General features: G+C 44.6%; 1 protein-coding gene and 1 pseudogene across 4 annotated transcripts in view; one reads left to right on the forward strand and one right to left on the reverse strand.

Moving 5' to 3' along the window:
* The first annotated feature begins 157 nt into the window (after positions 1 to 157).
* Positions 158 to 16,840, forward strand: part of ZNF496 (zinc finger protein 496) — a 39,464-nt gene continuing 22,781 nt past the window's right edge. For 2 of the 3 annotated variants that reach the window (XM_082650774.1, XM_082650776.1), the window contains exons 1-6: positions 158 to 263; positions 381 to 606; positions 2,037 to 2,153; positions 2,502 to 2,928; positions 3,370 to 3,553; positions 9,224 to 9,300. In XM_082650774.1, the coding sequence (XP_082506900.1) occupies positions 2,539 to 2,928; positions 3,370 to 3,553; positions 9,224 to 9,300 (651 nt within the window). In that variant the 5' untranslated portion in view covers positions 158 to 263; positions 381 to 606; positions 2,037 to 2,153; positions 2,502 to 2,538. Of the gene's footprint in view, positions 333 to 380; positions 607 to 2,036; positions 2,154 to 2,501; positions 2,929 to 3,369; positions 3,554 to 9,223; positions 9,301 to 16,840 lie in introns of all 3 variants that reach the window. The other variant, XM_082650775.1, reaches the window with a different exon arrangement.
* Positions 13,497 to 14,423, reverse strand: LOC309820187 (mitochondrial transcription rescue factor 1-like; annotated as a pseudogene). The gene is made up of 2 exons: positions 14,173 to 14,423; positions 13,497 to 13,964 (listed from the first exon to the last, which is right to left on the reverse strand). The product of its transcript is annotated as a mitochondrial transcription rescue factor 1-like (transcript).

Consider the following 16,840-nt stretch of genomic DNA (forward strand, 5'->3'; position numbering starts at 1 on the left):
GCGGAGCGGGGCGTGGCAGGGCGGGGCGCGCCGGCCGGGCCGGGCCGGGCCGGGGGTGTCGGATGTCACCCCCAGCGCACACCTCGGCCGGGGGGCGGAGGAGCGAACCACTGAGATGCGGAGACCTCCCCGGTCCTAGAGCGGAGCAGGAAGTGTCCCAGGGGAGGGAGCCGGAGGGCTTCGGCCTTTCCTTTCCTCCGCGTCCGGCGGGCTCCGGAGGCGGTCAGGCCTGCACGGCCCGCCAACTGGGACGCGGCGCGGCGGTGAGTGCGGCCCAGGCGGCCCAGGCTTCTGTGGCCCGCGCGCCCTGCCTCGCTTCCAGGAGCCGTGCGGTGAGTCTCCGGGGAGGGGGATAAGACAACACAAATGTTGTTTTTCAGGCGCCTCCATTTGCTACCATTTCTTCCCTCCTAAGCGGAGCCGTGGTTTTCTGGATGAGCAGGAGACGGGGGCTCGGCTAGCCAGGGACGGAGTGGCCTCTGCAGAGAACCCGCCTCAGGAAGCACACCCGGGGGACCGGGCTGGAAGGATGAGGAGCTGCTGCCGCAGACTTCCGCCGCAGGAGGGATTTGAGTTAGACGCAGGGAAGGAGTTCCAGGCTGTGAGGTGAGGAGCCGGGAACTGGGTAAAGTGGAGGTGGATGTGTGTATGTGTAGGGAGGGAAAGGGAGAGAGGGAAAAGGGAGAGAGATCTGGAGCGAGGAAAGGCTTGCCCTTTTTCCTGCCATAAAATGCCCATCCCCTCCTCTTTCTGCTGATCCAGCTCTGTTCCTCCGCCTAGAGCTTCTTAAAGCATGCCCCGCCCCCCTGTGGGATCTTCTTGGACCAACGTTAATTCATTCATCACACATCATTTCTGAGACTCTTATGTGCCAGGTGCTAGGGTGACAGGAACACGGCTGTCTGGTTAGGGATGATGGGCAGAGCCTAGAGCCAGATGCCCGAGAGCGGGTATCTGAGTACTGACTGAGGGTGGGGCACAGGGTGGGTGCAGACCTGAGGAACCTAGAGGCCCTGCAGGTGTGTGATGGCTGAGTTCATGGAACGTGGCAAGTGAGTAAGGCTGAGATTGGGTGTCAGATGCAGGAGCAGACACTGGAGGAACTCCAGAGGCGGGGCAAGCTGTAGCGTGTCCAGCCAGATACCCTCAAAGTCCTTTTATGCCAGTCTGTATTTGTTTTTATGTTGGAAAGCAAAGAGGTATAGAGATTTGGGTTTTTCTGATTGCCATACAGTGGCTTTGTTGTTCTTCTGTGAAGAACACTTGTCTTCCTGTGAAATGGGAATGAGGCCTGCGTTTTGCACGGAACCCTTGGGGGGTGGGGGCACTGAGCTGTTAAGATTAAGGTGCTGGCATGCTGGGGAGCCTCATAAACCTGGTGAGGAGGGCAAGTGACCATGTCCAAGGATCTCAGAGGCCTTATGGTGGGAGGGGGGGACTGTGTGCGACCCCATGTGCCATTCATTTTCCCTAGGTCCCATAGTTTTGAGTAGTGGCCGCTACTCTCTGATGTCACTCTGTATGTGTTCACTGGGGAGGTGGAGGGGCCCCTGAGCCCCACCCTACAGATACGGAGGCTGTGCCATGAGTACCCAACCTCTGCTCTGCCTGAGAAAGGTCTGTGAGGTGTGTGTGGTTTTCTTCATTGTGGTCTGAAGAGAAGAGAAGGCAAGATGGGTGGAGGCCAGGTGGAAGGTCCAGACATCGTTAAATATACGCTAAAGTTTACTATTCAGACTTTAGTGAGTTGGGTGGAGGTTCGTCTGAAAGCACTGATGTTTTTAAATACATGATGTTATTTTTCTGGAGGAAACTCGGGATGTGGCTGCCTCTTTTGACTTTCTCCATCTCTTGTTTGGGGATCTCCTAGGCTGTCTGCTTTATTCCCTGCTTCCCAGTGCATAGTCCGCTGAGCAAGGCCGATTCTCAGTCGGTGTTGGTCTAGCACTGATCGTCAGCTCTACCCACCAGCAGGATGAATTTCCTGGATCAGCTTTGAAGACTTTTCCTGTGCATGTCTGTCTTTGTCCTTCTAGCTCATTTTGTAAAGGTCTCAAGGGCAAGGACAGTGACTTTGGCTCTGAAGCCTCAAGATAGCGGCCTTCTCAGCTCGTCCATTTCAGGTCCTTTCCAGGAGGACCTGGACACCGAAGGTACCACAGAGCGTTAATTACATCTCTCTCCTGCATGCGGCCCTGTTGATCTCCTGGGATGCTTGGAACGCCAGTGCCACATTGAAATGCCACTGATTTTCTCCTGGACTCCCTGCCTTGTTTGTCCAGTCACCCAGTTAGGGGAATCACAAAATGATGCTTTTGGGAATGGGGTCATTCCTTCTCTCCCTTTGTTTAAGGATCATCCACACTGACACTTCTCACATGTCCCAGGGCTTCTCCCAAGGGCTGGTCTCTGTGGGGTTTTTCACTTTTCCCATCACCACCCCCAAAAAACTACTGCAGGAGACCAGAACATTGAAGCCAGTGATTTCTGTTTGGAAATAGGGTCGTCTTCTGCTGCTGACCCCCATCAAATCCCATCATGCCCACAGCCCTGTGCCCCCGAGTCTTGGCTCCGAAGGAAAGTGAGGAGCCCAGGAAAATGAGGAGCCCACCGGGAGAGAACCCTAGCCCCCAGGGTGAGCTTCCCAGCCCCGAGTCCTCCCGCCGCCTCTTCCGACGTTTCTGCTACCAGGAGGCGGCGGGCCCCAGGGAGGCCCTGCACCGCCTCTGGGACCTGTGCCGGGGCTGGCTGCGGCCTGAAAGGCACACCAAGGAGCAAATTCTGGAGCTGCTGGTGCTGGAGCAGTTTCTGGCCATCCTGCCCCGGGAGATCCAGGGCTGGGTGCGGGCCCAGGAACCTGAGAGTGGCGATCAGGCTGTGGCTGCTGTGGAGGCACTGGAACGAGAGCCGGGGAGACCCTGGCAATGGGTGAGCAGAGGGGGCTGGGCTGGGCTGGGCTGGGCTGGCTGGGAGGATGGGAAGGGAGAGGGAGAGAGTGGGGCTGGGCAGCAGGTGTGGAAAGGGGGGCCACCTTGTGCTTTGATGGTTTGGTGGGGTCACGCATCCCCTGGCCAGGGATGAGGAATTCCATCTAGAGCTATGTGCTTCAGTTATGCCCACATTGAAGTTTGGTTTTCTAAAAAAGCAGATTCCATTCCCTAAAGGCCCTCATTGGTGGCATGGTTATGTTACCCCCGCCCCCGCACTTTATAGCCCTGTACAAGGCTGGGACTGAGCTTCTAGTGGTAGAGTCAACAGTCAGCAGGCCCAGGGAGGGAGGGGTTTGCCCAGTCCCTGGCACAGTTGCTGGTCCTCATCTGGCCAGGGACCCCTCCACCGAGCTCTGAAAAGCCCTCTCTGGGATTGCAGCTCAAGCACTGTGAAGACCCCGTGGTGATTGACGATGGGGACAGCCCTCCAGACCAGGAGCAGGAGCGGCTGCCAGCAGAACCCCAGAGTGACCTTGCAAAGAGCCAGGACGCCCAGCCCATGGCCCTGGCTCAGGGCCCCGGGCTTCCAAGCAGACTCTCGGGCCAGCTCAGCGGGGACCCAGGTAGGGAGCCCAAGGGAGTGGGGAAGGGGTGTTTGTACCTAGTCCTGTGCAATTGGAAGTAGCTCTTGACACTTTTAGTTCTCTCCTTCCCCCTAAGTAGCCTGGAACCATTTTCAGCGTCTGGTTCTTCCCTAGAGCAATTCAATCAGAATCTCATGAGAGTATCCTCTTCATGGGTGCCAGGTCTGCCCAGAGGGACCTCTACTATGGGTAGGTGTTTTTGAGGCTGCATCATCTTGTCTCTTTGAGGGCGCACCTCTCGGCTTTGTTGGTCTGGGGACAGCTGGGCACCGTCGCCATCCCAATAGGGCCTGTGTGGGGAGCTGAGCATGGCCATGTCCTCTTGTCTCTCTGAACCGCTCTTTCCCCAGCCAAGCAACTTCCGCTCTCAGGATTGTTATAATATTGCAAAGAAATATAAAAATGCTTCCTAGGGGATAGGGTGGTATCTTCAGGACTTGGAGCATGGATGTTGGCTAGACGTGTCTGAATATCTGTACAAAATGCACCAATGGCCACAGTCAGGTGGCTTTAGCAGCAGATACACTTGGCTTTGAATCCTCCAGGTATGACCCAGGGCATGCTTCTAAACTCTGCAAGCCTCAGTTTCCTGGTCTGTCCAGTGGAGATAATCTCAATAAAGTGAGTCACATGAAATTTTGGTTTCCCAGTACATAAAAAATTTGTGTTTACACTGTAGTCTATTAAGTGTCCGATAGCATTATGTCTAAAGAATCAATGTATATACTTTAATTGAAAATATTTTATTGCGGATTATCATGTGAGCCTTCAGCACGATGAAATGTTTTTGCTGGTGAAGGGTCTTGCGTCCATGCTGGTGGCTGCTGACTGATCAGGTTGGTGGTTGCTGAAGGTTGGGGTGCCTGGCAGTTTCTTAAAATAAGACCACAATGAAGTTTGCCTCATCCATTGAATCGTTCCTTTCACGAACAGTCTCTCTGTAGCACGTAATGCTGTTTTATAGCATTTTACCCACAGAACGTCTTTCCTTTTAAAATTGGAGTCAGTCCTCTCAAACTCTGCCATTGCTTTATCAACTAAGTTCAGATAATATTCTAAATCCTTTGTTGTCATTTCAGTAGTCTTCACAGCATCTTCACCAGGAGTAGATTCCATCTCAAGAAACCACTTTCTTTACTCGTCCATAAGAAGCAACTCCTCATCCATTCAAGTTTTATCATGAGATTGTCACAATTCAGTCACATCTTCAAGCTCCACTTCCAATTCTGGTTCTCTTTGCTGTTTCCACCACATCTGCAGTTTCTTCCTCCACTCAAGTCTTGAACCTCTCAAAGTTATCCATGAGGATGGGTATCACCTTCTTTCAGACTTCTGTTAATGTTGATATTTTGATCTCTTCCCATGAATGTTCTTTTTTTTCTGGCTGTGCCGCGCAGCTTGTGGGATCTTAGTTCCCCAACCAGAGATTGAACCTGGGCCCCGGCAGTGAAAGCACCGAATCCTAACCATTGGACTGCCAGGGAATTCCCGTGAATGTTCTTACTGGCATCTAGAACGGTGAATCCTTTCCAGGAGATTTTCAGTTTACTTTGTCCAGATCCGTCAGAAGAATCACTGGGCATGGCAGCTATTACCATGTGAAATGTATTTCTTAAATGATAAGACTTGAAACTTGAAAGTACTCTTTGACCTGTGGGTTTCAGAATGGATGTTATGTTAGCAGGCATGAAAACAATGTTAATCTCGTCCATCTCATCAGGGAGCTCTTGGGTGACCAGTCAAAAAGCAGTACTATTTTGAAAGGAATCTTTTTTTCTGAGCAGTAGATCTCAACAGTGGGCTTAAAATATTCAGTAAACCATGTTGTAACCAGATGTGCTGTCATCTAGGCTTTGTTCCATTTATAGAGCACAGGCAGAGTAGATGTAGCATGATTCTTAAGGGAAGTTTTAGTAGTTTTGGAATTGTAAATGAGCACTGGTTTCAACTTATAGTCACCAAATGCATTAGCACCTAACAAGAGAGTCAGCCTGACCTTGGAAGCTTTGAAGCCGGGCATTGCCTTCTCTCTAGCTCTGATAGCCCCATAGGTGGCATCTTCTTCCAATATAAGGCTATTTTGTCTAAACTGAAAGTCTGTTGTGCAGTGTAGCCACCTTCATTTCATGATCTTGGCTAAATCTTCTGGATGACCGGCTGCTTTACCTTGGACTTTTAGGTTATGGAGACTGGCTTTTTCCCTTAAACCTCATGAACCAACCTCTGCTAGCTTCAAGCTTTTCTTTTTCAGCTTCCTCACCTCTCTCAGCCTTAATAGATTGAAGAGAACTAGGGCCTTGTCCTGGATTAGGTTTTCGCTTAAGGGAAGGTTGTGGCTGGTTTGATCTCTCCAGACCACTAAAACTTTCACCCTATCAGCCATAAGGCGGTTTTGCTTTCTTGTGTGTTCATTGGAGTAGCACTTTTAATTTCTTTCAATAACTTTTTGTTTGCATTTGCAGCTTGGCTGGTGCAAGAGGCCTAGCTTTCAGCCTGTCTCAGCTTTTGACGTGCCTTCCTCACTTCGTTTAATTATTTCTGTCTTTTGATTTAAAGTGAGAGGTATGCGGCTCTTCCTTTCATGTGAACACTTAGAGGCTATTGTAGGGTTATTAATTGGCCTAATTTCAGTATTGTTGTGTCTCACAGAATAGAGAGGCCCGAGGAGAGGGAGAGAAGTATGGGAGCCACTGGAACACACACAACATTTATCAGTTAAGTTTGTTGTCTTATATGGGCATGGTTTACGGCACCCCAAAACAATTACAATAGTAACATTAAAGATCACTGATCACAGATCACCGTAACAAATACAATAATGGAAAAGTTTGAAATGTTATAAGAATTACCAAAATGTGACACAGAAACATGAAGTGAGCAAATTCTTTTGGGAAAATGTTACCAGTAGGCTTGTTTGATGCAAGGTTGCCACAAACCTTCAGTTTTTAAAAAAAGTAATATCTGCAGAGTGCAATAAAATGAGGTATGCCTGGATACCCATAAAATACTGAACAGGGGGCCTGAGCTGCCCATGGTTTGTTTGGATTTTTTTGATTTTTTTTTTTTTGCTGTGCCATGCAGCATGCGGGATCTTAGTTCCCTGACCAGGGATCAAACTCGTACCCCCTGCAGTGGAATCATGGAGTCCTAACCACTGGACAACCAGGGAATTCCTGCCCATGATTTCTAGTTGAAGGAATTAATCATCATGGAAAGAAGTGGTGCTCTCAGTTTGAAGGAAGTGACCTGTAGGGTGTGAGGGTTAGTTTGGGCAGACTTGTGCTACAGTTGTGCTATAGTTATAGATGGAAAAAGAAAGTATGAGGAGACCAGGAATGCGTTCCTATGATTCACAGAAGTTGTCCTTGTCATTGTAATAAGGTTTTCAGTTTTTAAAAGTTACATATTACATTTCTTTATGTGTGAAACTATACTGATTGCTGTACAAATCAAATTAACGCTCCAGCCTCTCCTTGGTTAAAAGTCAAGACAGATGTGCTAGTTTGTTTGGGCTGCCATAATAAAGTCCCACAGACTGGGCAGCTTAAACAACAGAAATTTATTGTCTCATGGTTCTGAAAGCTGGAAGTCCTAGATCAAGGTATCAGCAGAGTTGGTTTCTCCTAAGACCTGATTCTTGGCTTCTAGACAGCCATCTTCTCCCTGTTTCCTCACGTGGTCTTCCCTGTGTCTGTGTCCTAATCTCCTCTTATTATAAGAGCCTCAGGCATATTGGATTAGGGCTCACCCCAATTACCTCATTGTAACTTAATTATCTCTTGAAAAGCCCTATGTCCAAATCTAGTCCCATTCTGAGGTACTGGGGGTTGGGACTTCAACATATGAATTTGGCAGGGATGCAATTCAGCCCATAACCACAGGCATGAGAAACAACCATTTGCCCAAATAAACAATGCATGTGCAAGCAGCCTGGGTTATGCAGGTTGATGATGGCCATGACAGGACCCTCAGGAGGAGGAGGTGCTTCAGGAACTGTAGCAGCCTACTCACTTCCGGGTGAAGTTCTGAGATGATCCAGCTACCATGGATGGGCTTTGGGGCAAAAGGGTCAGCGCTTCCATTTCCTTGAGCAATAATGAATGGACAAAGTAGGCATGATGAGAGTTAGCTGTTGACACCTTAAACGTTCAGGTGATTTATCATTGGGAAGCACTTCCAGTAAAAGCCATATAGTTCCTAATCTTGAAGCTTTTCCCCCAAATATAGATTTTGCTTAGAGGCTGAAAGCTGTCCAAAGTAATCTTTAAAGCGTCGATGTGCTCATTTATCATGGTGAAAGATAGGGTAGGGCTGTGTTTTATACCCCAGAAGGTGGTAGGTATGAGAGCAGAATGAAAACATGCCTTCCTCGAATCCATGCCCACCTAGCCTGAGCTGCTGGCAGCGGAGTGATGAGGCTGCCTTCCGTGGGGAATTCTCCTCACACACCCCCACCCCAGTGTCACTGCTGGTCTGAGCTGGCTCCTGTCTCAGGCTGTCGTTCCAAATAGCCACACCTGCCCCTGCTGTTTGCCAAACGCTTTATGTCCCAGGTGTGAGAGGTGAGGAACACTGGCTTCTAATGTTAGCTTTGACACTGATTTCACTTCATGAGCTGCGGGTAACCTCCCAGATTGTCTCCAAACTGAGAGGTGATAGTGCAGCTTCTTCTGTGAAAGGGGTACCTTTTTGAAACACAGCTCATTTCGACATGGCTGCACCATGGGCCAGGTATGTGGCTCACTTCTTGCAGAAGCCTGGGCACGTGCTGGTCAGGGGAGAGAAATCATATGAGAATGTAGCAGAAGCGCTTGGGAGCCCAAGATAAGGGAGAGTGAGATGATCCCAGTACTACAATGTGTACACATTTTGAGTGATGGTGGTTGGGCACTGTGGGAGGTGCTCTTCCAGGAGCATCTGATAGAGATAATAGTCTTTCTTAAAGAGCTTTGCAATTTATAAACTTATAAATGTATACATTTATATGACACTGGAGTCCCACAATAATCTTAATTGCTAACAGCTCTTACTGACCCCTTTTACTCCATGGACCTCTAACCTTCATTTCCCTTGTATTGTGGATGATACAGCTGACGTCCCTGGACCTTCAGGGAGTCACATAGCTAGTTGGTGGCAGAGCCAACTGGACCCCAGGCATTCCCCGTTACTGCCCCCACTGACATGTCTGAAAGCAAAGTGACAGAAATCCTTATTTTGCAAGTGCTTTTTTTTTTTTTTTTTACTTAAATTATTTATTTATTCATTGGCTATGTTAGGTCTTTGTTGTTGCGCGCGGTCTTTCTCTAGTTGCAGCGAGCGGGGGCTACTCTTCATTGTGATTTGCGGTGGCTTCTCTTGTTGTGGAGCACAGGCTCTAGGTGCGCGGGCTTCAGTAGTTGTGGCTTGTGGGCTGTAGAGTGCAGGCTCAGTAGTTGCGGTGCATGGGCTTAGTTGCCCCGCAGCATGTGGGATCTTCCTGGACCAGGGATCGAACCCGTGTCCCCTGCATTGGCAGGCGGATTCTTAACCACTGTACCGCCAGGGAAGTCCCGCGGGTGCTTTTTATGTGCATCATCTGGTAATCCTCTTTCTACAGGTGAAAAAAGAGACTCAGGATTTTATGAGCTATCCATTTCTGATCTCTTTCAGTCCTGCAAGACACTTCCCTTCTTCAGGAAGCGAGTTTGAGGGACGCACAGCAGGTGACTGCCCTCCAGCTGCCCCCGGTGAGTGTTTTCTTCAAGGGTCTTTGAGAACCCCATATTTGCCTGTCTCTAAGCTGCATGGCCGCTTTTCCAGGACCCCAGCCAGTTTGCTGTCTGCCCCACAGGTTGTTCAGCCCTAGCAGAGAAAAACTAATACAGGAAGGGCATGAGTTTGTAAGATGCTCTTCTGCATCCCTCCTGCCTGTGTAGTCCTGGCTGTTTGTCACCTTTGGGAGCCTTTGTGCAGACAAAGATGGTGGAAAACAAATGCCCTGGAGTCCTCGTCTGTTGTCCTCTTGGCATCTTAGAGTTCCTTTCCTGTGAAAAAAGAGAGACCTCTTCACTCTTTTACTTCATAGGGTATTTTTTTTATTTAATAATAATCACGGTAGTAGCTATGTCAGAAATATTAGGAAATGGAGGAAAAAAGCACAGATTATTTCAGCACCGTCACACAACCGTGCAGTGAGTTGTTAGGGAATCTCCTCTGCATTTTCCCCTTCCGTGTTCCCTCACGAGGCTTACTTTCTCAGATGTCCTCACAGGATAGGGGCTGGTGTTGGTCTGGCAGGTGCTCTCACCCACCTCTTTTCAGCCCGGTTTCTGCCTTCGGCCTTGGTTTCCCACCATACCCCTTCATTTTTATTTCTAACGCTTTCCATTGGCTGGCATAAAATTTAGTTACTGTACCACAGAGTCATCTCCTCCCACAAGAATGGGCTGTGTGAAGGTATGGACTTTGTTTTGTTTCTGGTTCCCTGGCAGCTGGAAGACTGAAGGACAGTAGATGCACAGGAAACACATCTCAAGTTTGCTGTCTGCACAGTGCATTCAATAAGACTTTAAACTTGGGGAGTGGAGAGGGCTCAGGATAGGAAGGAATTAACCAGGGTACATGGGATGGGGTGTCTCTATTCCCTCAGTGCTGTACTCATGGGCCCTAGTGCTCAGCACACGTGTTTTAGCATCCTCTGTGTACTGTGGTAGTTGTTGAACACAAATGACCCAAAGGAGATGAAACTCATATTTCTTATTAAAACTTGATACCTTTGACCAGTATGACACACAAGGAGATACTGTGAATTTAATATCTAATGAGCTTTGGTATTCATCTTGTGAAAGGAAAATGTAGATTTTGATAAATCAATGCTGTTTTATCACTCTATTGAGGACAGTTTCTGCCTAGTGCACTAGAAATCACCATTGTGAAGGTCTTTTTTTTTTTAGGTTTTGAAAAAAATTCATTTGTGGTAGAATGTGCATAACATAAAATTTAGTATCTTAACCATTTCTAATGTACAGTAGTGTTTTTAAGTGTTCAGTAATGTTAAACATATTCACATTGTTGTGTAGCCAATCTCCAGTATTTTTTCATTTTGCCAAGTTGAAATTCCTCACAAATTAAGTAATTAATTCCCTCCATTCCCTCATACCCCCAGCCCCTTGAAACCACCATTCTACTTTTTCTATGATTTGACTACGCTAGATAGCTCATAAAAGTGGAATCCCACGGTATGTGTCTTTTTCTGACTGACTTATTTCATTTAGCGTAATGTCCTCAAGGTTCATCCATGACGTAACATGTGTCAGAATCTCCTTCCTTTTTAAGGCCGAATAATATTCCATGGTATGTATGTAATGCATTTGGTTTATCTGTTCATTCATTGATGGACACACCTTTTATTATAAATAATGCTGCTATGATCATGGGTGCACATAAAGTTTATTTATTTTTTTACACAACTGTAGATTCACATGTAGTTGTAAGAAATAACAAGAGATCCCTTGTACTTTTACACTAAATGGTAACATCTTGTAAAAATATAATACAGTATCACAACTAGCACATTGACATTGATACATATAGGATACAGATCATTTGCTTCACTGGAGGATCCTTCATGTTGCCTTTTACAGCCAAACCCACTTCTCTTTTACCCCATGCTCTCATCCTTCTCTGACAACCACTAATCTGTTTTACATCTCTGTAATGTTGTCATTTCAAAAAAATTATATAAATGGATTTATCAGCATAATTCTGTGGAGCTTCAGCCAGGGTTTTACATGTATCAGTAGTCCATTCCTTTTTTAGTGCTGAGTAGAATTCCTTGGATATACCACAGTTTGTTTAACCCGTTACCTGTTGAAGGACATCTAGGTTGTTTCCGGTTTGGGGCCATTTTGCATAAAGCTGCTGTAAACATTTGTGTACAGGTTTTGTGTGAACATCGGTCTTCATTTCTTTGGGTTAAATGCACAGGCATTCGGTTGTTGGGTTGAATGGCAAGTGCCTATTTAGTTTTTTAGGGAACTACTACATCCTTTTCCAGAGTGACTGTACCATTTTGCATTCCTATGAACAATGTATGACTGATCTACATTTTTCACATCCTCCCACCATTTGTTGTCACTTTTTTTATTTTAGCCATTCTGATAAGTGATATCTCATTATGGTTTAAATTTGCATTTCCCTAGTGACTAATAATGTTGTACATCTTTTCAGGTGCTCAGCTGCCATGTGAATATCCTCTTATGTGAAATGTTTCTTCATGACTTTTGCCTGTGATCTAATTGGACCATTTACTTTTTCACTGTTGTTTCAAGAGCTCAGTATATATTCTAGATACTTGTCCTTTGTTGGATATGTATTTTGCAAATGTATCCTCTCACTCTGGAACTTGTCTTTCCATCCCTTTAACAGAGTTTTTAGTAGAGCAAAAGTGTTAAATTTGGATTAAGTCCAGATTGTGAGTTTTTCCTTTTAAGGATCACGCTTTTGGTGTAAAGTCTAAGAACTCTTTTGCTTAGTCTTAGATCCCAAAGATTTTCTGCATCCCTCCTGCCTGTGTAGTCCTGGCTGTTACGTACGCATTTTGCATTTAAGTCCATGATACATTTAATCCATGATCTGTGATCCATTTACATTTAAGTCCATGATCTCTAAGTTTTGTATAAGGTGTAAGACTTAGGTCAAGATTCATGTTTTTTGCCAGTGGACGTCCAGTTGCTCCAGCACCATTTGTTGAAAACGTTCTTTCCCCCACTGAATTGCTTCTGCTCCTTTATCAAAAATCCATTGAGCATATTTGTGTGGGTCTTTTCCCAGGTTCTCTGTTCTGTTCCGTTGATCTATTTGTCTCTCTCTCTAATAGTACATAATTTTGATTACTGTACCTTATACTAAGTCTTGAAATTAGGTAGATTGATTCCTCCTTTTTTATTTTATTTTCTCAAAATTATTTTAGCTATTTTAGTCCCTTTGCCTTTCTCTGTGAATTTTAGAATAATCTTGTCCATATCTATAAAGGGTATAACTGAGATTTTGATAGGAATTTTGTTAAACCTGTGTATCAATTTGGGGAGCATTGACATTTTTATCATCTGAATCTTTCAATCTGTGAATGCAGAATCCTTCTCCATTTACTTATTTTTTTGATTTCTTTCATCACTGTTATGTAGTTCTTAGCATATAAATTTTGTATGTGTTTTGTTAGATTTATATGTAGGTACTTCATTTTTTGAGGAATTATAATTTTTATTTTTAATTTTGATGATAACACATCCATTTATAGTATAAGAAACACAATTGATTTTTGAATGTTTATTTTCTATTCTGTGACCTTGCAGGATTCATACATCAGTTTAAGGAGGGTTTGGGGTTTTTATTTTATTTTAAACAGTTCCTGGAGTTTCTCTGTAGACAATCGTGTCATCTGCAAATAAAGGCAGTTTTCTTTCTTTCTTTCCAGTTTTTATGCATTTATTTCCTTTTCTTGCCTCATTCCACTGGCTAGAACTCCCAGCACAATGTTGAATAGCAGCAGCGGGGACAGACAACCATCCTTGCCTTGTTCCCGATATTAGGGGAAATGCATTCAGTCTGTCACAATTAAGTATAATGTTAGCTGTAAATTTTAAATAAATTATCAAGTTGAGTAAGTTTCTTAATTCCTGTTTTTCTGGAGTTTTTATTATGTGTGATTGTTGAATTTGTCAAAACCTTTTCTACTTCAGTTGATATGATCACATGAATTTTCTTTAGGCTGTTAATATTATGGATTGTATTGATTGGCTTCCAAATATTGAACCAACCTTGCTTCCCTGGAATAAACGCCTTCTTGTCATGGTATAAAATTCTGTTTATATATTGCTGAATTTTATTAGCTATTATTTTGTTAAGGATTTTTTTTTTTTTTTTTGCTAAAAAGCAATCCCATTTATTTGAGTGTACTTTTTTTAGGCAATTTTAACTTTTTCCACCGCCGTAACACCACTCTATTTCTCACTGCTGGTCTTCTCTTCAAACACTTTTTTCAGGAGAATCCTCATCACTGTTTCTGCTTCTCTATCCTCTCCAATTAGAAGATCCAATGTATCTCCCACTTTCACCGTTCTGCTTTTCTTCCATAATTTTTTCCCGTTCAGCCTGAGTTCACCTTTGTAGAATGCATCTTCCACTTTGTTTCTGCTGATATCTAGGCCCGTCTTCAGGATAACATCATATCGGAAAGCCTGCACTACTTTGTCCAGGTCCTTATGGTCTCTGACTGCACTGGGGTCGTCCTCTGGCTCCTCTTCCTGCTCACTTATCTCATGAGTCCCCTTCATCTTCCACTTTTTGCAGAATCTTTTTAGTGGATCTTTTAGAGTTTACATTACTTTGGAGTCTTATGGAAAATGGGAAAGTATATTCTTTTTTTTGTTTGTTTTTTTTGTTTTTGCGGTATGCGGGCCTCTCACTGTTGTGGCCTCTCCTGTTGCGGAGCACAGGCTCCTGACGCGCAGGCTCAGCGGCCATGGCTCACGGGCCTAGCAGCTCCGCAGCATGTGAGATCCTCCTGGACTGGGGAACGAACCCGCGTCCCCTGCATCGGCAGACGGACTCTCAACCACTGCGCCACCAGGGAAGCCCATAAAATATATTCTTGAGATATAAAAAGCCCTGAGAATCTCAGTGAGAAAATGTTATGGAAAAATGTTTTATAATTTGAAGCATTTAACTTGGTACTAGACAAATATAAGTATCGATTCCAGGAAGCACAGTGTTTATGTGAAGGTGTCCCTCGTAGCGCTCTGCAGAGCCCAATCCAGGCATCTGGCTTTCTTAAAACACTTCTGGGCAATCTGAGGCTGGTCATAGCCATGGCTCGTACGATCTTCCCGGGTCCTCAAGGTCAAGGGAAACTGGACACCAGCGTCCTCGAGCTTGCGGTATGCGTCTGCAGCCAACAGGAACGGCAGGGCCCAGGGGAAGACGGCCTCGGCCCGCTGGGTTCGCAAGGCCCCTAAGAGCCCCCGGATCCACGGGGCGTCCCAAGCTGGCCCGGCTGGGGCAGGACGCCAGAGACTCACGCGGAGACCTGGCAGGAGCGCGGGCAGGGGACTGGAGCTCGCCCTGCCCGTATTTCTCATGTGCTTGCTGTGAAGCAATACCTGTCAGTGGTTTTTGTTTGTTTTCTTTACTGTCTTTGCCTAGTTTTGTTCAGGGTAATACTAGCTTCAGAAGATGAATTGGGAAGTGTCCCCTCTTCTTGTTTTCTAAAAGAGATTGTATAGAATTAGTGTTCATTCTTTGAACATTTGGTAGGATACTCTAGCGAAACTATAAGAACCTGAAGGTTTGGGGGTGGGGTGGGTTGTGTGTGGTATTTTAATTATATATTAAACTTCCTTAGTGGTTATAGGGCTGTTCATACTCTCTGTTTCATAGTGGATGAGTTGTGGTAGTATGTATTTTTCAAAGAATTGTTTCATTTCATCTAAGTTGTTAAATTTTTGTGTGTGGAGTGATTTGTAGTTTAACTTTATCATCCTTTCTGTTAATCAGCAGGGTCTGTGATATCCCTGTTTCATTCCTGATATTGAAAATTTGTGCCTTTATTTTTCTTTGTCAATCATTTCAGAGGTTTTCAATTTTATTGATATTTTCAAAGAACTAGCTCTTTATTTCATTGATTTTTCTCTATTATTTTTCTGTTTTCAATTTCATTGATTTCTGCTCTCCTATTATTTTCTTCATTTAGCATGTTTGGGTTTGTTTTACTATTCCCTTTCTGGGTTCTTGAGGTGGGAGCTTAGATAATTGATTTGAGACTCAAATGTAAGCATTTCTGATGTAAGCATTTTAGTGCTATAAATTTCCCTGCTTTAGCTACTGTACTGCTTTAACAAGGTCCCACAGATTATAATACAATGTATTTTTGTTTTCAGTCACTTCAATGTATTTTTAAATTTCCCTTGAGACTTCTTCTTTACCACACTTTAGAAGTGTGGTGTTAAATTTCCAAGGGTTTGGAGATTTCCTGTTACCTTTCTACTATTGATTAATAGCTAGTTCCATTCTATTGTTTTCAGAGAACACACGGTATTATTTCAACTCCTTCAAATTTGTTGGGAGTTTCTCCTCTCCTTCCAGGATTTCGATGACCCGGTGTATGGTCTGTCTTGGTATATATTCTGTGGCCATTTGAATAACAAAACATTTTGCTGTTGTCTAGTGAAGTGTTCTATAAATGCTGATTGGCTCCTGTTTGTGGATGGTGCTATTGAGTCCTTCTGTATCCTTGCTTATTTTCTAATTGATTGTTGTATTAGTTTTTGAGAGAGGGATGTCAAAGTCTCCAACTACAGTAGCTGATTTGTCAACTGTAGTAGATTTGTCTATTTCTCTTTTCCGTTCTGTCAGTTTTTGCTTCACATATTTTGCAGCTCTTTTGTTTGAGACATACACATTTAGGATTGCTATGCCTTCTTGTTGGATTGACCCTTTTATTATTATATAATGTCCCCCTTTCTCTGATAATTTTCTTTATTCTGACATACCTTATCTGGTATAAATATAGCTACTCTTTCTTTTGATTAATAATTGCATATTAAATATTTTCCACCCTTTCACTTCCAACCTGTCGGTATCATTAGGTTTGAAGTGAGTTTCTTTTAGATAGCATATAGTTGGGTCATGTTTTTTAATCCATTCTGCCAATCACTGTGTTTTAACTGATGTACATAGACCATTTGTATTTAATGTAATTATTGACATGTTAGGGCTTAAGTCTGTTCTGTTTTTTTTTTCTATTTGTTCTGGTTTTTGTTTCTTCATTTTCTTTTTCTTGACTTCCTGTGGGTTACTTGAACATTCCGAAGAATTCCATTTCTGTTTGCCTAGTGCATTGTCAAGTGTATATCTTTATATTGTTAAAAAAAAATATTCAGTGACGCTTGTTACAGATGGTAAGGCAGACTGTATTCAGGACCATGTTGACAGGTATAGGGACCACTAGAATGGAATTTTACAGTGGAGGAGAGAGGTGGGGCTTAATTCCAAATACAGCATGGGCAAATGGGAACTTATAGCCAAGGAGCAGGGTGGGGTCAGCGGATGGAAAATTACTAAGAGAAAGCATCAGGGATAGAAGGGATTCTGGCTAGACCAACCTAACAGGATTCTTGCTGCAGACAGGCCAGCGTGACCAGACATCACCTAGGATGTGGAAGCCAATCAGATGTGGAAGACAGGACGTTCTGGTTAAACTGACTTATGCTGAAATTGAGTTTTACAAGG

Source organism: Grampus griseus, assembly GCF_964374135.1.
Source record: "Grampus griseus genome assembly, chromosome: 3".
NCBI classification, from domain to species: domain Eukaryota; kingdom Metazoa; phylum Chordata; class Mammalia; order Artiodactyla; family Delphinidae; genus Grampus; species Grampus griseus.